Source organism: Hippocampus bargibanti, linkage group LG01, assembly GCF_051943395.1.
Source record: "Hippocampus bargibanti isolate YZ-2025 linkage group LG01, ASM5194339v1, whole genome shotgun sequence".
Taxonomy (NCBI): Eukaryota; Metazoa; Chordata; class Actinopteri; order Syngnathiformes; family Syngnathidae; genus Hippocampus; species Hippocampus bargibanti.
The window spans coordinates 32,330,546-32,350,800 of NC_142734.1; the positions used below are offsets into that span (position 1 = coordinate 32,330,546).

The 20,255-nt window shown below is 40.5% G+C and overlaps 1 protein-coding gene across 7 annotated transcripts in view; it reads right to left on the reverse strand.

Annotated features, from left to right (window-relative positions):
* The window catches only part of celsr3 (cadherin, EGF LAG seven-pass G-type receptor 3), a 61,246-nt gene that overhangs the window by 13,133 nt on the left and 27,858 nt on the right, over positions 1-20,255 (reverse strand). For all 7 annotated transcript variants that reach the window (XM_089011411.1, XM_089011366.1, XM_089011374.1 and 4 more), the window contains 19 exons: positions 19,398-19,555; positions 17,868-18,031; positions 17,627-17,752; positions 15,695-15,864; positions 15,419-15,604; positions 14,767-14,877; positions 14,489-14,657; positions 9,739-9,880; positions 7,821-7,941; positions 6,954-7,137; positions 5,177-5,278; positions 4,977-5,071; positions 4,664-4,873; positions 2,521-2,716; positions 1,577-1,765; positions 1,324-1,498; positions 1,069-1,236; positions 702-828; positions 381-587 (listed from right to left, as the gene is read on the reverse strand). In XM_089011411.1, coding sequence (XP_088867537.1) covers positions 381-587; positions 702-828; positions 1,069-1,236; positions 1,324-1,498; positions 1,577-1,765; positions 2,521-2,716; positions 4,664-4,873; positions 4,977-5,071; positions 5,177-5,278; positions 6,954-7,137; positions 7,821-7,941; positions 9,739-9,880; positions 14,489-14,657; positions 14,767-14,877; positions 15,419-15,604; positions 15,695-15,864; positions 17,627-17,752; positions 17,868-18,031; positions 19,398-19,555 — 3,000 coding nt within the window. The remainder of the gene's footprint in view (positions 1-380; positions 588-701; positions 829-1,068; positions 1,237-1,323; positions 1,499-1,576; positions 1,766-2,520; positions 2,717-4,663; positions 4,874-4,976; positions 5,072-5,176; positions 5,279-6,953; positions 7,138-7,820; positions 7,942-9,738; positions 9,881-14,488; positions 14,658-14,766; positions 14,878-15,418; positions 15,605-15,694; positions 15,865-17,626; positions 17,753-17,867; positions 18,032-19,397; positions 19,556-20,255) is intronic.

Consider the following 20,255-nt stretch of genomic DNA (forward strand, 5'->3'; position numbering starts at 1 on the left):
CGAACATTCTCGAAGACATTTATTCCAGGGTTGAAAAACAAATAATAAAGAGACGAAATAACTTATTCTGAAGTCACACTTGTCATGCCTGTACTACTGTACAGTAGCTGATGATTGGATTGGCCCCGAGTGGATGTGACAGACGCCATTTGGCAGCGCTTTTTCTCAAGGCTGTTTTACGGATCGATTTGCAAAACAAACCATCTGTTGAGTCAATTTAGGAATGATGCCAAAGTTGACAACACAGATGCAAGTATTCAAAGTGAAATGTCTCCACAGATTTCACATTTACTGCCTCTTAGGGCTGGTTATGCCTTTGGCTGAAGTCGATTGTGACAAAATATAGGGAGCATAAAAGACAGTCAACCTGAAGTACCAACCTGTTGTTCGGTCTGATTGACGCCCAGCAGAAACACAAGCTCTGACAAAAACATGGCCGCCGCCGTATTGGAATGGATGCTCCTGATGTTGGACTTGAGGCCTCGGAGACAGGATAGCACCAGGACGGTGAGCAACAAAGCCAGCATGGACAGCACCAGAGAAGAATAAGTGATCAAGGCCAGCGTCTCCAGATCGCCCTCCAACTGCTGCTTGTGAAAGTAATAAAAAGGAAATCGACGCAATGACCGGAAGGCATCAGCCCCGTCACCTTTAAGCACTATCATTTGATTGAGACAAACAAAACTGGACGTGCCACAAACCTCTCTCTGTGAACTGTCCATCAGCACTCCGAAGGTGCCCAGCCTTTGACACTGACAGCGGACATGCGAAGTATTCCGGTACACCACCATACAGTCCCTGACTGTCCAGCAGCCTCCAATCTCACACCTAGAGAGACACGTTAACAAATCAATCAAAATTGGCAAGAGCGTCTACGTGTATGGTGTATGTGTGTATACAATTGTATTTTTTTTTGTTGCCTCATCCACAAACAACCACTTATATCTGTCTATTCTAGAAATCAAAGCGACTCCGTGGGCTCAAAGGTTTCCCCATCGCTACTCTGAAGGCTAAAAAACAACTGCATGAATGCATCGAATTACACAAAAATCATCCATGTGAACTGACTGGTTGCTGTGGTTCCACTGCACACACAACGGTTTGCTGCGATTGGCCGTTTCCAGTAATTTAAACTCCAGCAGGATGGGCTGGTCCAAATGTCCGCCCACAAAAGTTTGATTGTTGTAGACGGAGATGGTCACCACTGGGGAGTTCATAATTGGGTGTCTGGGAAGTCTGTAAATGAGGGTGAGAGAGAGAACGTTTCAGTCTGGTTCTTTCGACAGAACGAAAGAGTCCACTGTGAAACTTGTCGATTCTCACCTCACTCCTCGTCTGTCCGTATGATATTTGGGAGGTAGCGCGCCCCCCAGACTTCGATAGATGAGCAAAATGACGATGGTGATTGGCGGTTCAACCACGCGCCGGGCTGCAATGTATTCTGTCTGATTGGCAGAGAACCCGATCGGCACTTGCACAGCATTCGGGGGAGGGACGTCTGAAATGTAGAAATCTATGTTTGTGTGTCATCCTTGCCATTAACTCTCACACTTCAATTTGTGTATTCTCTACTCACATTCTTTCTCTGCACGCTCCTTTTCCTTCCAGCTGTGTTGCTGTTGTCGTTGTGGCATCAACGCAGCGGGCGGCAATATTACATGGGTGTAGGGATCCCACACGGCTTGACTCCGAAACATGGTGGTATGGTAACGTGGGAAACGTCGCCGCACATGGGTGTGATTTTCCACCCGATCCAGATTCATGACTACAGTGCAGAGAAAGAAAAAAAATGCTTATGAAACAGATCCATATGTTTATTTTGGTGAGAAAAAAATGCTAACAAAACAATCTGGTCTGTCAGTTGAGTTCATTAGCATCTGAAAATAAAAAATATTGGAAAGGCACCCCCATGACCTTATAGCATATTTGACGATCTAGGAGGAGGAATACATTTGCCCACTCCACGTGCATTGCTGACGACATTATCTGCAAGGGGAGATCTTGCAGTTTGCTTCAATAAATTCAATTTGAGAGCACCAATCTCATAAACAGACCCCAGTGAGTGTATTTCTGTTTCTGCAATTTGAATCACAGTGGACGTCACCGATTTTAAATGCAAACGAGGGCAGCCACAATGTTTGGCTGGGAAAGTTTCATCTCATAATGGCGCACCACAGTGCAAACACACCTGATCAATTATTCCTGTGCTAAGTGCAGGAAATGATTAAAAGAGAGAAAACTACACCCATGCACACAGACTGCACTTTGCGCTAGGCTTGCGCTGGGCACAAAAAAAAAAAAAAAAGTCCAAGGCACAGGTGTCAAAGTCAAGGCCCGGGGGCCAAATCTGATCCATCACATAATTTTATTCCGCCCACGAAAGAAAAATTTAACTTGTAAAATTCCAAGATGGTTGCTAAAGAACCAACATTTCAAATTGTCATACATGTGTGATGTTGGACTCAATGATGTTATTGGTGGTTAGCTGGATCATTTCTGTATGCGTGTCACACAACTCACCAATATTGGGAGCCACCAGCGCCACAGGGTTGAGGTAGGTGAGCTTCATGTTTTGGGCCAGATTTTGCGTATACTGCTCCAGCAACTGCGATAATTCAGCCGGACCGCTTGGGATGTGGTTCTGACCCTGAGCGAGGGCACGCCAAAGTGCCTGTGTTCCAGGTGCTAACAGCGCGCTGCAGCCCCGTAGAATGTTCTGGAAGGAGCAAAAAAAAAATGGAAATGAATACCAAGAAGACTAATATTATTTTCCTTTCAGGGACCAAAACTCATCTTCATCTATTTACTTTTTTCATACACACAAATCATAAGAATCGGGGAGAAGAAGCAATATAGTTTGTTTAAAATAAATACACGAATAAATCAAGCACTACAAGAGAACCTTTTGTTTGGATGTTTTTGTCATCCTGTTTGTAGGTCATACTGTATATGATCAGTGAGCCTATTGGGAGTGGAGTAGGGGTATCGTGATCATCGAATAAAATACTGAAGCATCACAATACTCATGGGAGAAGACAGTAACAGAGTGTGCAGTAAAGGAGCAAAGCCGTGAACTGGAAAAGAAAGAAAAAGCTTGGCTGAATTTATTTGCAGAGGGGGTGACAAGTAGGAAACGGAAAAAAATAAAACAGAGACCTAGTACATCCAGAGATAAAAAAAAAGCAGTAATACATTATGTGAGTAGTATTTTAATTTTAAAATTACTATTATTATTGTTTTTATTATAATTACTTTTTGTTGTTGTTGTTGTAATCATTATTGTTAATATAATAATAATTATTATATTATCTTATTGTCATATTATTTGTTATTATTATTAGTGTTATTATTATTACTATCATTATTCTTTAATTTAATTATTTTTTGTTTTTATAATTAATAAAGAACATTATTCTTAAACTAGAATGTGTGTGGAAATGTGATAGACAAAAGAAGGCTTGATGAACTACATAACATCAAGATATAAAAAAAAAAATCACAAACATTTCTCCTTTAATAAAGGTCAGCACTTGCTTCAGGTGTGATTCAAACCACTGTATTGACAAAACACAGCGATTACTTTCCCAACCACATCAGTTTCCATGGCAACCCATCTTTATAACAACAACGCCGCCCTTTACAACATCCGCCAAGTCGAAGAAAAATCCTTCCTTGCCACAATTTTTCAAAGACCAACTTGAAAATCAAATTCTTCCTCTCCGCATGGATGTGGTGAAGCGGTACACAACAAACACACAATAAAAGTCACTGTGGCGGCGCTCAATTTCATACCATGTTTACATTTGTTCGTATTTTTATTTGATCATATTACTAGTAATTGAATAACATAAAAATACATATGAAATGGTTCACGGGTGGTGGACTATTTGGCGCATCGTCTGAACAGCGGAGAGGTGCAAGGTTCGATTCAGGCTACGTACGACCTTCTTGTGTGAAGTTTGGATGTTTTCCCCCTGTGCCTATGTGGGTTTTATCAGGGTACCCTGGTTTCCCCCCGCGTTCCGAAAACATGCATGGCAGGATGATTGAACAATATAAATTGTGGCTTGGTGTGAGTGTGATTGCAGATGATGGTTCGTCTGTAGGTGCCCTGAGACTAGATAGCAACCAGTTCAGGGTGTCCCCCGCCTATTACACAAAGACGACTGGGAAAGGCTCCAACAAGCCTCACAACCCGTGTGAGGAAAAAGCAGATCAGAAAACGGATGGCCAGATGGATGATTCAGGATGGTTACTATTTATGGAATTGCGATAACAGTGTAATAAATGTCAAATCCCGCCACTATTTATTTTCATCTCGATCTCCGAGCTAACCTCTTTTCTTCTTTCTGACCTTTGCAGAACAAATGACAGAACTGGTGATAACATTTTAGTCGCAACGTGACAATGCCATGGCTATTCCAAATTGATATTCCTGTGAACAAGCAAAATAAATAAACATCTGAAAACAGGATACACTATGTAGTCATTTATAATTCAATCAATTTTGTGTCAAGATGAGCTAATGATTTAACTCTGTACTGTATTTCTGTTTTCAGCACCTTCCTATGACTTTTTTCTTGCTGTCGATTCTCCCCACACCACCAAAGTATATTTACATTCCCGTCCGCTTAAAATTTGAAAATGGCTCGGCATGTCCCACCTCATTAAAATGCGCATCTTGAGTAGCGGTGAGTCCAAAGCCACTTTGTAGAGTTTCGAAAGTAAGGAGCCGTGACAGTAGTCGCTCGGCGATGAGCAAATCATTCCCGTAGAGGCGGCCCGTCACTTCTGTGACATCGCGGAGTTGGTATGCAAGTTTCTTCTCCATAATTGTGTTCAGCTCCGTCTCGTTGCGCTCAAGTGAATCCAGCTGGATGAAAACAAAACAAATACGGCAATGGAGAAACGGCAACAATTCGATATGAAATAGATTGCAGCTGTCTTGATAGATGAAGTACTATCTGTCAACGTACAGCAGTGTTGAGTTCCACAAACGGAGGGGAGGTGCAGTTGTAAAGGTCTGGCTCCATCCAGCCTCTCTCAACATCACAGTGTCTAATGGCGGCACCTGCGAGCCAGTCGGAAACAGGTAGCATTGTTTTTTTTTTTTAATAATTGTTGTTGAAGCATCATTTCAAAAAGTCTGGATGGATTTCATGGTGTGTGGACTCACCAACAGAACCTTTAGGGCATGGCACTGCGGCAGGCAGGTTGAACTTGGTCCGTGGCCACCAGATCCCCTGAGTGATGGTTTTTGGGCAGCCATCATAAATGACTGCGTAAAGAGAGTGGAAGCAAAGCATGCGGTCAAAAATGGTGTTGGAAAACCTGTTTTGCTTTATATGGCAAAAGATGAAGTTATGGGGTATAGTGGTTAGCACTTGTGCCTCGTAGTTCTTGTGCTTTGGATTTGATTTGCAGGTGCGAAGGCATTGCAAGACCGCCTTAACATGTCAAAATATTCATCACATCATTTTTCACTTTGAAACAGTAATTCACGCCTTCATCACATACTGGCTGATTACTGTAATGCATTTTACTTTGGAAAATAGGCCAGTCGTTAGTCAGGAATGTAGGAACAATCAGTGGGGCCACAGGGAGGGGTCCTCTGCCCCCCCAACCTGAGAGTAGGGACCTATCATAGCTGTGTCCGGCGCCACCATGTCTGGACATTAGGGATATATAAATAGGGCCGATACGACCAGTCAGACTTTAGTTCGCTGACGAAGCCTCTTGGATAGGAGGCGAAACGTCCGAAACCTTCACTTTTATACAGATGACGGCTGAAGAAACCTTCTCATCGATTTTACTTTGGAGTCAGCTAATCCTCCATTAAGCGCCTCCAGTTGGTCCAGAATGCTGCTGCTCACCTCTTGACTGGTACTCGTAAGAGGGAGCACATCACTCATATTCTGTCATGCATCCCATTATAGAGCCCTTTTTAAGATCCCATTTTTTTGTTTTCAAATCTCTTTAAGTGGCCTCGCTCCATCTTACCCTACGTACATGGGCCTCAGGTATGCGGACCAGACCTTATTAGCGGTACCAAGAACGAAGCAGAGGCTCAGAGGGGATCAAGCCTTTTCCATTGCTGATCCGTCTGTTTGGAATGACCTCCCACTAAACATTCGGCAAGCCCCCTCAATGCCCATCTTTAAAACTCATCTCAAAACTCATTTGTATGCTTTGGCTTTTCATTCAGCCTTGATTTCAGTTTGATTGCTGTTATGCTTTCTACTGTCTTGGTTTTTTTGTTTTTGTATATATGACATCTGCTCCATGTAGACTGCTATAAAAAGAGTGTATACAGTGGTGGTTTGTTTAAAGTGCTCTAGAAATACAATTTGTTGAGTAATCTAATTAAAATTCTCCATTTTACATTACTTCAATATTATACATTTTATAACAGGTAGCTAGGAACACATTTTCAAATAACTCCACCAACCTGGAAAGAACAGTATATTAGATATTAACCATTTTGCTACGTTTCGGTTCATGGCCAACAGGTGGAACTGTCGGGTCGCGTCTGCAGCTGCACAGGTTTTGGTGCTTTTCATCAGTGGTAGTTATGATCACGACCCGGCACAACCATTGAGTGTCGGGTCATTGTTTGTGTCACCCTGTCAGGTTTGTTTCGTTTTAGCATGGTTTTGTTTGCTACTTTGGACCCTTTTGTACTCATTACTTTGTTGTTTAATACTCTGTTCCTGCTGACTTCATTTAATACAATTTGTCAAATCCACCCTGCTCCTCCCTCCAGCCTGCATTTTTGGAGTCCACCACCACCACCATCTTGCAAATGGTGACACATTTCATGCGTAAATCATAATAAAATGTAACCTAATAACCGGATAGATAATCAGTCCACAATAGTAACTGCTGCACCTGAACGGGTTAATTTCCAAAGGAAATAATCCCTAACCACATGAAAGCAAAAACACAGCACTTACCTTCACACCCTGAGTTCGTCACCTCAGCAAACGGGTTATCACATGTGTTGCACTGGCGACCAATCACGCCGGGCCTGCACGGACACTGGCCGGTCTCTGGGTCACATGTTCGTGAGAAGGAGCCGATGGGGTAGCAGTCGCAAGGCAGGCAGCTGTCTGAGCCCCGCGGTCGGTAGTGAAACTCCTGAATATGCAGACAGTTAAACATCTTGTTGGGAGAGCAAAATTACGAAAACTAAAATTGAAAAAAAAAAAAAATCACAAAGGAAATAATAAAAATGAGAGGACTTGTAAGAAAACCAAAACTGAAGCTGACTGAATTTGACATTTACTCTACGAATAACTTGAATTAAAATCAAACATGCCCACTATCTTCATCTTTGTGAATTAATTTCACATAAGAGCCTTCGAGGTTTTTGTTTTTAAATACATCTTATTTCGGTATTACTGTTCTGTTATACAAAAAAAGGAAGGTCGTTTGGGAATTCTACCTTGCTATAATAAGTTAATATTGATTGGGACTTTGCAGCAAATACTACATACAAATACAAACTCAACTAATGTTAAAAGTAATCAAAACAAAAAAACCACACAGTATTTTATAAAAATAAAAATACAGTAAAGTCTCGTTATATCGATATTCAAGGGAGTCCGAAAAAAATATCGATATAACCAGGACTATCGATATATCCGACCCTGTTTGCATGTAATTTTCTCCGTGCGTGCATAGAAATAGTATCGATATAACCAGGACTATCGATATATCCGATATCGATATAACGAGACTTTACTGTACAAACAAATGTGTATAAATGGGGCATTCCACAAACTAAGCATGTCCATAGACGCCATTCATGGGCGTCCTACCTTGCAGCGACAGTGTCCACTTGTCTTGTTGCAGTTGGGGTCGAAGCCGTTATTGACATCACAATGACAAGGGCCGCAGGTGGGAGACCCCCACCAACCTCTGGGACACTGGTGGTCAATCCTGAATGGGCACACAAGACAGTCAATTTGGAGGGTTGGTGTATATATGTGTGTGTGCACCCATTAAAGGACAACCGACGCCTTCAGACAAGTTGTGTCCATAATTTGTAAAATCACTTCAAATGACTCCTACTGAGCGTATTTTATAAAGATTCCACCGCATATGGCTATATTTTACGTTTTAAGACTTGCGCTGAATATTCAGGAAGTCTTGTTTTCGAGTTGATGACGATCCCCACGTGACGTCACGTTTGGAACGCCCCTGACAGAGAAAGCAAAACTACTTTGTACTTTGTTTGGTCTGTGTCCGTGTTGATGGCAAAATTGGAAGGAAAACACATTAATAATGCGATGGTGAATCGTTGTGTGTTGCAACAAGACAAGTATTTGATATTCGCTGACACAAATTCCCAACAGACAAATCAGTCCATTTCCAACGGAATTTTGGGCGCCATCTTGTGCATTTTCTGGGACGCTACATATCAGTCCTGACGCCTCCAAATGACCCGGAAGGACTTCTTTAATCGATTGCAAACATTTATGCTTTCCTCTTCAGAACTATTTGAATCATATTCATAACTGGATGAGTAACAAGAAAGCATCTTCTCCGAATCTGAAGCCCTTGTTTTGATTCTCGAGTAAGGCAAGACATCTTGGCGAGAAGTCACGAACTGGGGGCGGGACTTTCTGAAAATCCACAATTTGTAGCTCAATTTTTTGCAGTTATAGCACACTTTCAGTCATTTTTATTTGACTAAAAATATCAGCCTGCGTGTTTTGGGTATTTTAGATGCTATAAAACGTTTTTCTGATGTCAATCAGGAAACAAAAAATGGTGTCGGTTGTCCTTTAAAATAGATACAGGGACCATATTAATGCCGACTAACTAACTGTCATTTAGAACTGTTCATAAATCCTCGCACCTTTCTTTTCGCCCCTCACTTCCATCTGAAGAAGAAGAGCCCCAAAGAAACATACCCCCCATTGCTATCCTTTACTGTGAATACGCTCACCTTTTGGTGACAATGACCAAGAAGTTCAACCTCAGTTGAACGATTCAAGGATGGTACGATTTGGAAGTGAAACAATTCGATTCGGATTGACTCAGTCGGATTCCAATTCATTACGGTCTAGTTTGAGAGTATCTGATTTGACTACATTTTTTGTTCTCATTTTATCTACATTTGAATGAACATTACCGTAATATGTACAATTTCGTTGGGAAATGTATGTCTCTGGTAAAAGACAAGATGCCTTCACTATTTTAAATTTAAAAGAAATTTCACATTCAAGTACAAGAGAAAAATGTCACATGTCACCAGGGTTATAAAATGGTTAATCAAAAGCAAACACAAGGGTGTAAAACTCATTTTTTGCTGAGGGCCACATTTTACAGTTTTCTCTCGAGAGCCGTTATAAATATGGGGAAGACATTAGAATGTTTTATCCCCTCCACATATTACATCTAGAGCACACAACAAATTAATGAATAACTAGTTTGCAAATCTGAAGTCAAGAATAATGACTGTTATTGCGGTTTACATACAACAATTTGATATTTTGGTTGAGACTTCAGCAAGCATCATGACACTTGACATGCTTGATTTGCTTTCGCGGGCCGGATAAATTTACGTGGCGGGCCAGATTCGGCCCACAGGCCTTGACTTTGACACCTGTACTCTAACATGTTCAACCACATCCCCTGAGAACCCTTGCACCAAATTTGACAAAAATTGGTCCCAAAGGTGTCGGGTGAACCTGCCAATGCATATAAACAACAGCAACACAGACAGCTAACCTGTGTTGGCAGTACTGTCCATAGTGGTTGTCACCACAGTCACAGATGTATCCGTGTGACGAGCTGGGCTTCCTGTGGCACTGAGCGTCGTTTTCACAAGGATTCAGATGGCAAGCATCGGTGCAGCCTTTCCCATAGTAACCTGCAAGAGAGAATGTGCATGTTGAAAAATGACGACGCGTTCGGTAGAATGCGAGGAGTAAAAATGTGGAGCTAGTGAGTTAATGTTGAGCTAATTTTTGTGAAAAATATGTGACGAGAAAATGGATATGGTTGCCTATGCAAGAAATGTGATTTTCTTTTGAATACGCTCATCTTTTGGTGACAATCACCAAGAAGTTCAACCTCAGTTGAACGATTCAAGGACGGTATGATTTGGAAGCGAACCGAAAGCATGTTATTTATGGGATTAGATACAAAAGAAGGATGTTGTGAAGAAATCTCCTGGATATACTGCTAGCAATTGTGTAAATACACAAATATATTAGGGTATCCGGCTGTGTTATTTACTACTATCTGTATTGCTTTCACGCTCACAGAGTGCTATGTTCTTCACCATGACAACTGACAGAATACCGAATACGACGGCCTTGGCTTTTCTTTACGCATTTTTCATTACATGGTTCTTGAAACAATATGGGAGATGAAAGTTCGACCCGCTCTCAAATGTGCACACATTTGAGGCTCGAAGAACATAGAAAACATCATATAAGTTGATCATCAAGATCATTCTGAAAGACTTTTTTTTGAATGAGTAAGATTCATGCTGTCGTGCTTCACAGAGTATTTATTGGGTGATCCAGACAGGTTATCTTCCGAAATTCTATTTTATTAAACTTCAAGCTGAGATACTGTCACCAAGGTGAAATACAACTGAGAGAAATTAAAAAGGGACGATAAGACTTAACTGGAACACTGTTGAATATTGGTGGCCACAGTTCATCACAACAATCATGACTGGAATGAGGCCCAAAGACCTGATTGGTACTGTGACATGACATCCTATCTTTTCACGTCAATACCTGCTCATATTTCTGGAAACTCCACCAAGACTGACTGAGAAATCTCGACGTTGCATCTGGCAGGATCTCGATCGAGGCCAAACATTACAAATGTGAAACAGCACCAAGTTGCACAATTGCTGGTTTTCATGCAATTAGCTTAAGTGCTTAAGTGCCATGATGGTCAGAGATGATCGCCAGTCATCGCTTTGGATGACAAAGCAGATGTGTTGAACATGATATACAAATAGCGAGGTACATACATATTTTTAGAAACAGATCAATTGTGTTTAGATTTGTGATAGACAGTTAATGGCTGAAGCAGTATGTTGGATGCATTTTATGTTGTGTATAAATGTCAGATATTGATCAGCAGCAGCTGGCAGCGCTGGCCGATCTCTGTTGAGAAGTTGATTACAATCCCGGGTGACAGACAGCGGGTTTATTAAAAGCTGGAAAGAGACATTTTAATTAGAGTTCGCATAGCAATCAGTGACTGCAATATCAAGATTTCACCGGACTATCTTCTTCGGTTTGCGGTTATTGCAGCATGTTGCAAAATGTATTTTAGTTTGTCTTGAGACTTTTTTTACTTCCATGATCAATGCTGAACAATAGTAAAACCGCAATCATTGTTCACCTTGTGCAGATATAATCTGTCAGATCGAACATTTATTTATGTATGTATTTATTTATTTATTTATTTATTATGTGTTTATTTTTTATTTATCTACTGTATTTATCTATTTATGTACCAACGTATGTATTTATTTGTGTATGTGTTTATTTATTTATTTATTCATTGGCTTGTTTATTTATTTATGTATGTGGTTATTTATTTATTTATTTATTTATTTATTTATTGGGGGTTAGTAGGTTTGGCCTTGACTGAGCTGAGCATAATTTTATAGATAATACATACCACAAGCAAAGAGAGTGAATGTGAAATAGTTTCAATAATTATTGATCTGCATACCTTTGAGGGAAAAAAAATGCAGGATCACATTTTCTCCGAAAGATAATCTGGAGATGGACCACACACTATGCTGAAAACAATGATTCATATTTATGAAATGAACGTGGGATGTAAAAATGACGCCTTGCTCAGATCACAAGTTGCTCAATGTTGTGAACCTCAGAAGAGTGCGGATAACCTTGCATGTTGATTTTGTTTGCACAGGATGTTTTTCATTGGGTGTATGAGTTTATATTTTCATTTATTTTGTGATTTATTAAAAATCTAATATATTTGGGGGAGGGAGTGTGAACAAATTTGCCCTGCTTAAAACTGTGCATAAAGTATTGTATTGAACCAATTGCATACAAAATCATTTTGTGTTTTTGGTCTCTCGAATGAAAAGGAATTTTTGAGAACATACCTCATTATTCATTTTCTTTCCCCCTTCAGTGCTGTTATTAAACTTTTATTTGTCTCTGGGCGGCACTCATTGAACAACTTTCTTAATTTTTAATGATCATTGTGCTGATGAAAGATAATGTGGGCTGTATTTTAAAATAAACAAGAGAATGTGCAGGAAGTTGTTTATTTTTCACAAATGTTTGGTGTGGATGATTCTGTTTGTGTTTGGGAGTTTGCGCGTTTGTGTGTGTGCGCACGCGTGCGTGTGTGTGCGTGCGTGCACAATGCCATTTTGTTGAGGAGTTGAGGATGCTACAGGAACAGCAATGCGAGGATGCTACAGGAACAGCAATGCCTCCATACATCCTCTCTCAAGCTGCTCACTCCGAGGCCCGAGGCTTTTGAACAGACAGTGTTATCCTCTACATCCTGAATGCAATACACACACACACACACACTCACTGACTTCTTTTGTTACCTCCAATTTAGCTAAGAGCAGATGCTCTCATTTCAAAACTTTTTTTAATGTTCAGCGACTCCCCTCTCTCTCTCTTTATATATATATATATATATATATATATATATATATATATATATATATATATATATATATATATATATATATATATTAATCTATCTATCCATTTATCTATCCATTTATCTATCCATCTATCCATCCATCTGTCCATCCATATACTGTATATGCCGTATTTTCCAGTGTATGAGGTGCACCCAAAAGCCTTCATTTTCTTACAAATATGACCCTGCGCCTTATAATCCGGTTCGCCTTATGTGAGGTAACGTTTACAAACATGTCATTCATTGAAGGTGGACCTTATAGCCTGGTGAGCCTTATATATGAAAAAAGTTTGAAAATACACCTTGATTGGTGGTGCGCCTTATAGTCCAGAGCACCAAACACACTGAAAAACACAGTATATGTTTAGTTTACTCCTCTGTTTTTACTATTGATACCAAGGCAAGAAAAGTCCTCACAGTGCATAGAAGGCTTCACCCCAAATTCGGTATTCTGAGGCTGTACACAAAGCAGAAATAGGGCTGCCGTAGCCTCGTGAGCGTCCAAAAGTAAACAACATGAGGTACGACCTGCTTGGTGAATGCCTCAGGCAGTGGCAGAAGCTCAATATGGAGAACAAGCCAGATGGAAAGACAAGCCTTGGTATGGCATGTACCATTGACAAATGGATTACGTTGCTGACGTTGAGAAACCACACCAGTGGCTGGTAAAGGTTAGATTGAAAGAACGAAGGCAAGCACCAACCATGGCAAGACAAGAACAAGGCTTTAACACGCGATCAATTGAAGCCAAGGACTACTACATCAAACAGGATCCCAGGCGTAGGTCATACAAAGAAGTCCCAATTCCCAAGTCACTTTGACTTTCAGGTCTGTTTTTTCACACTGTGCTGACAGCAAGGAAGCAATCCAAACAGCAAAGAAAACAACAGCATTCTGATACGTTTCACTCAGCGCATGTTCTGCTCAATTCATGATTCCTGTTTTTCCTCAAACCTACCATTCCGATATTTTCAAAAAAATGTGTCGCCTATGTTTCCAGGCTGTTTGATTAGACTTTTGAAAGTTCTCTTTCTTCTCTTCTGTTGTTCTACTTCCCCTAAAGCGCTGCTGTTTACATTACTTTCGCCGACAATACCTTTCAATTGTTTCAATTTTTAAGCCGTATGCTGCTCTTCATTTCCTTCATTTCATAGTCCTCCAACTCTTTTTGGCTCATTTCTTCATCTGTTTGATCCGCTGTTGTGATGACTGATATTTTTATCTGTTCTCATCTGCCTCATTAGATACAATTTATTCGGAAGGCCGTCAGAAGTTTCCGTTTCCTCCTCTGGTTTGATCTTGATGAGAACTTAAACAGCTCCTCAACATTAATGAGACATACGCAGGGGTGGAATATTACCGTTACTACAGTCAAAGTATTTTGTGCACCTTTTTGTTTTACTCTCGCACTCTTGGTAGGTTTTGCAAACTCACTTCCTCAGGTGGGGCAAAGTCTATGCCAGGGGTGTCAAATTCATTTTTTACCACATACCCCATTGTCGTTACGGTTTCCTCTCAAGGGCCGTTATGAATTTGTAAAACCATGAGAATGTTTCGTGTACTCCAAATATTACATATTGAGCGCACAACAAATTAATGAAAAATGTGTTTTCAAAGCTGAAGTCAAAAGTCATGACTGTTATTTTGGTCGACATGTGACAATTTGATATTTTGCTTCGGACTTTCGCAAGTATCATGGCACTTGACATGCTTGATTTGCTTTTCCGGGCTGAATAAAATGATGGTGTGGGCCAGATTTGGCCCCCGGGCCTTGACTTTGACACATATGGTCTTTGCCAATTGCACTCACCAGGTTCACATATGCAAGTGTGCCGCTCCCATTGGTCCGAACAGCGGCTGTGAGCGGGACACGGAGATGACACGCAAGGGTTCCCGACGTTGCAGCCAATCTCGACTTTGACTGTTCTAGAGGGGCGCGGCAGGGGAGGGGCATCCGGTCGCACACCCAAACGAACACCCTAGAAAGAGAGAGAGAGAGACAGACACCCATGTTTTTCTTCTTAAGAACAAATGATCGTCTCCTTCTGAGTCAGCTAATCCGTCAATAATTCAACTGTGTCGTCTCACCTGTATGCATCCTCTGATCCCATTCTGGACCTCTCCAGAGCCCAAAACTCCTCCCACATGCAGATGTTTGACCTTCAATCCATGAATCTCGTTTCCTACTATTGCTGTTCCCTAGTGGAAGGGAAAAGAGTGTGAGAAGTCAAAGGGGGACATAAAAGGGAAATTATCATCAATAATAGATGGAAGGTGAATCCCTGAACCAAGATGCATAATGATTTCATTCGAATCGCAGTGTTTAACCTTATAAAAGAGTAGTGTGATATGAATAAAGACATCAACGTTAAAGTGTTTGATTGTGTAAAAAAAGTTTGTTTAAATACAACACACTAAAACTTTATTTACGGGCACATCACCAACCTTTGCTCGATCATTTAGAAGGGTGTCCGTTGTAGAACCCGTTTTCTCTTACAAGGAGCATGGCCGTAGCTAATGTTTTTTATTTCTTTAGTGTTTGGTTATCAAAGAAGAGTCATGAGTCAATTGTAGATCGCAACATTCTAGTGTGTTGGCCGATGTACATTTCATTGGCGTGGCGTGATTCATGCAACATTTTGTTTGACTCTGTGAGGAATTTGACTGCGACATTTTCATCCCTCATAGCTCTAAATTGTCAAATTCAAGTGATTGTTTTTCTCGGCTTCACATCTCTTACTTGATAAAGTCCAAAGTCAAGGCGCAGTGTGGCAACGTAACGATTTTCACGGCCGCTGCGAACATCCCGTAGCTCTAGTTGGACATCATGCCACCGCCCGTCTGCCACCTGAACGTGATCCAGCCTCAGTCTCACTGGTCTGGTAGAACCTCGAGTCACGGAGAACACGAGCTGACCATTTGCCACCTGGACGTAGTTGGAATAAATCAGCATCAATAATCACATGGCTCAGGAAACACAAATGAGGCCCAAATTATGAAAGAAGTGTTTTAGAACCTGGAATAGCAGGCTGGTGTATTGCCCTGCCTGGGCCTGAAGCAGCGTCCCGTCTCGGGCTCTCGTTCGGAACACTAAGCCCAGGTACCAGGGTGTGGAGATGGTCACGTCGTTCTTGAGGTCCCACCAGAGGGCGCTGTTTCCCAGGAAGCGATGGGGGTGTGGCATCACTGCAGAAAAGATGACAAGGAATCATGCACAGAAGCTCAGAGCCATCTCGGATGGATGACGATAATGATGATGGCTCATCGGATGAGTCATTGGACTTGAGAGGGAATATTATACAGACGAAATTCAACTTTATTGCCCATGGAACCGTATAAGGAAGTACGGTACAGTTTGCAAACATCCAACAATGATGAGAAAATGTAACTGGAAAGTCGTATCAATGGCTGGTCCTTGGTCAGCATATACTGTTGTTGCTTTGTGAATCAAGACTTTGGTATGTTGTGTGATTAAATTGCACTCAATAAAAATGTTTAGCCTGGAGATCGAAACTACAAATGTGACTTTCTAAAACAATCACTGAACATGTGGGTCATGACCCAATAGACCCATTCTAGTTGGAACCCTGTAAAGCAGGGGTGCTCACACTTTTTCAGCATGGGAGCTACTTTTGAAATGACCAAGTCAAAATGATCTACCCATTCTATTTTTTTAAGAAATATATTGAGGATTGATGCAACTTATATTGATGTATAACTGCATATTTTGCACAACACAACATAATTCTGTACATTTTTGTACATTACCTGAGTTCATTCTGATAACTGGCAGACGGGACAAACACACTTTGAACATGTCATCATGAAAAAAAGTTCTACTCCCATTCCGTATGAAAGTGATACTTTTTTCTTCTGACTTGGTCCAGTTCCTCTACTCATTTCCATACCCGATCTTATGTATAAGTGGGGGAAAAATGAGCGAGAAATTTAGATGTAACTAATGACTAGCTTGTTAACTTTGCAACGCTCAGGGGTGTTTGAGAACGCAGTGTACCTAATAATGAGATGTCCACTGTATCAATCAAGTGAAGGGATGGCTGATAGGCTGATGTCTAGTTTTTTTTTTTTTTCAAAACAACTCAACTTTATCTATATAGCGTCAGTTCCTGACAATATCACATCAAGTTGTCATGCGATCTACCAATAGTACCTTGGAGATCGACTGGTCGATGGCGATCGACGTATTGAGCAACCATGCCATAAAGCAAAACACAAGACATGACTAATCCTGATTTTTTTCAAAATGTGAATTTGAAAATAATTTTATTTTGACAGGAAAACACTGGAAATCTGCAGCGGTCAAGTGTTCTTACTCCAAGTTTGTATCACCATATAGGGGCAAGACAGTAAAGCGTATACGTATTGTATAAAGTGGGCATAATTTTCAAAATGTGAATTTTAGTACATTGATGAAAAAAATGAGATCTGAGAGTGCGATAAACGTGTGTTCCTCCATGAATGGACCATATGCACGTCTCATTTCCTCAGTGGGGCTACAGGAGGGTGCTGACTTCGGCTGCTACGCTAACACTTAGAGCACAGGTGTCAAAGTCAAGGCCCGCGGGCCAAATCCGGCCCGCCACATCAATTTTTTTCGGCCCCCGAAAGCAAATCAAACATATGAAATTCCATGATGCTTGCTAAATTCTTAACCAAAATTTCATATTTTTGGATATAAACCACAATAACAGTCATTATTCTTGACTTTAGATTTGAAAACTAGTTATTTATTCATTTGTTGTGTGCTCTATATGTAATATGTGGATCGGATTAAACATTCTAATGGCTTCCCCAAATTCATAACGGCCCTCGGGAGGAAACCATACCTACAATGTGGCCCGCGGCAAAAAATGACTTTGACACCCCTGACTTAGAGTAATACAATACATAGCAAAACGGATTATATGACGCTGAAATAGGCTCTTACCGTGGCTGCAATCTTTCCCGCCATACCCAAGAGTACAGTCACAAGAGAATGTCTCCCAGCTGACCCGGCAGGTTCCTCCGTTCTGGCAGGGATTGGACTTGCAGAATGGAAGTTTGGCACTGCAGCCTATCATAGATATAAATCAACACCAATGTTGCTGTCATTATCTCTCTTGCAGATTACAAACGGATTAATCCCTGAACTGCTCGCCAGACAATCATTCACAATCACACCTGCTCACCTGGCAGTGTTCCATTGTTCGCAATAAACCCGGCCAGGTCCAAAGGCTTGTTGTCAATGTGCAGCTCCTTCATACAGCCGATAAACTCCCTGGCGCCAAACGGAAAGTTATCCGGGACGTTGGGAACCCCACCCAAGAACAAAGGACCGGTCAGGTCAAGAGACCTAAGAAGTAAGTAAGGAGATATGTATTTAAGAAATAAAAAGCAAAACCTCCGGATACATCCATTGTTAGACAATAATAAGAAAGGACAGAATATCGGGATTAAACAAACCCATTGAATATCTTGTATGAAAAATAATAACAGAGGCATGAGCACAGCGTTTGAGGGAAAATAAATGAAAGGATAATGGTAGTCTAAAATAAATAAATAAAAATCAGGGAAGAAAGAAATCGAAAAGATGATGAGATGAAGGAACAAAGAGATTGAATATGAGTGACGTTACACATCAAGTGGATTGCAAAGCGGGGGACAAAGTGGAGATATATGGGCAGATAAGAAAATAGGGTGGTTTTAAGAGGCCAGCAACAGAATAATAATCATCAAAATAATCACAATAAAAATGGGGGCAAAAAATGATCAAAGGATGACAGAAGGGAGAATGGGAGACAGATGAACAAACAGAGATTAAATGTGAGTTATAGAAAAATATCAGAGGTGGATGAAAAGACAGAATGTGAGCTGAGGGAATGTGCTAAGAAAGATGTCATGTTAGATAAAAAAGAAAAAAAAAACATAATTAGAGAGACACCATGTGATGTCGCTGTCACTTTTTCACCTAACAGTGTTTGTTCTGTTTTTATATTTTTTTTTTCACCATCAACCATCACGGATCAAATATAGAAGAAACACATACACCTTTAAACTCAAATAACATAAAAATATGGACAAAAAAAGCATAATTAGAATCCAGTGCTGGGTAAAATAAATAAACATATAAACAAATAAACAAACAAAAAATACATTGATGAATAAATAAATAAATAAATACATAAATAAATAAATAAATAAGAAAGGATGAGATATGCCCTGAGGGTGAATAGTGTTTTCGGCTTTTTCATTGACGACAAGGTCAGGCAACTGTGTTCACTCTCACAATGGCGCAAACGCCTCTTTCTGCCTGCACCAATCTAAGAAAACTCCCCAGGCGGACTACAAAAATAATTGTGTTGTTTCATAATTGCTTGAAAAATTTTGGTGACAGCACATTGGCCCAATGGGGTGTTTTATTCAAGATGGGAGAGCAGGCATCACTGAAAGAAATTAAGATGAAGTATAAAATAGTTAACAAGATCATTAGAGAAACACAGCAAATCACCAGGGAGCATGCAGTCAACTGGTGAACTGTCAGAGCTCATGAAAGGTGATTTAATATCCTACTTCAAGCTTTTTTTATTCCAGAACTCCAGGGGAGCGGGACTACATGACTCACAAATTAAAAAACAAAATAAAATGATAGAATTTATATTGGCCCTGCAACTGTAAAATTTGCTGACTTTGAAAAAAAAGACTCCCAGACAGAAACTCACTTTTTGCTGCTGGTCTGTTTGCCCTGAGCTGCACAGCTGTAATTTCCAAGTTGGGTGCCAAAGCGAAGTGACAAGGCTGTATCGCAGTCGTCAATGCTCACAACTGCAATCTTCTCATCTGAGGGACCCTGTGCCTCGCCACCCATGCTACGTCTCGGCTGAACACACATCAGAGACAAAATGAAAAAATATATGTAAGGAATTTCTACTGTGAACCACCATTTGTATTTGTTTGTTTATTTAACCACACATCAAATAACTAAATTGTCAAATTACTCTTTGGTCATCACAAGTAGCTATTGATGTAGCTAATTGCTACTGGTGCTAGCTTGTCCAAGAAGCAGCTTATCTGGTTGCGCTTTCATTGTTTGTTGCTAACATGGCTAGCATATCTATATATCAGTGTAGCTAATTGCCTCTGTGACTAATTTCTACCATTGTTAGCATATCCTTCCACTGAGTGTTGGTTCATTTTTAATTTGACAATAGTCATAATCAAGGTGAATTGTCCATACTGAAACAAAACATTTTAACCGTAAAAATCGTAGAGGACCAGGTTCTAGCGTACTGTATTTAGTTCTACATATCAGCTAATTTAATCCATTATCTCCTTCAACAAAGTTAACACGTTCTAAATAGAATTGTGAAACATTTCAAGACATTTCAAGAACATACAATTTTGACACAGTCTTACAAAGAACATGCTACAAATCAACCGTGTGTAGTGGATATAAAAATCCATTACATGGATTACTCTCAGTCTAACATATACGCTGTCAGTGGGATACATGGCTCATATCTCATAGCAACGGAATAGGAAAGGAGCTATTGCTCAGGCAAGACACAATAAACTGTCCA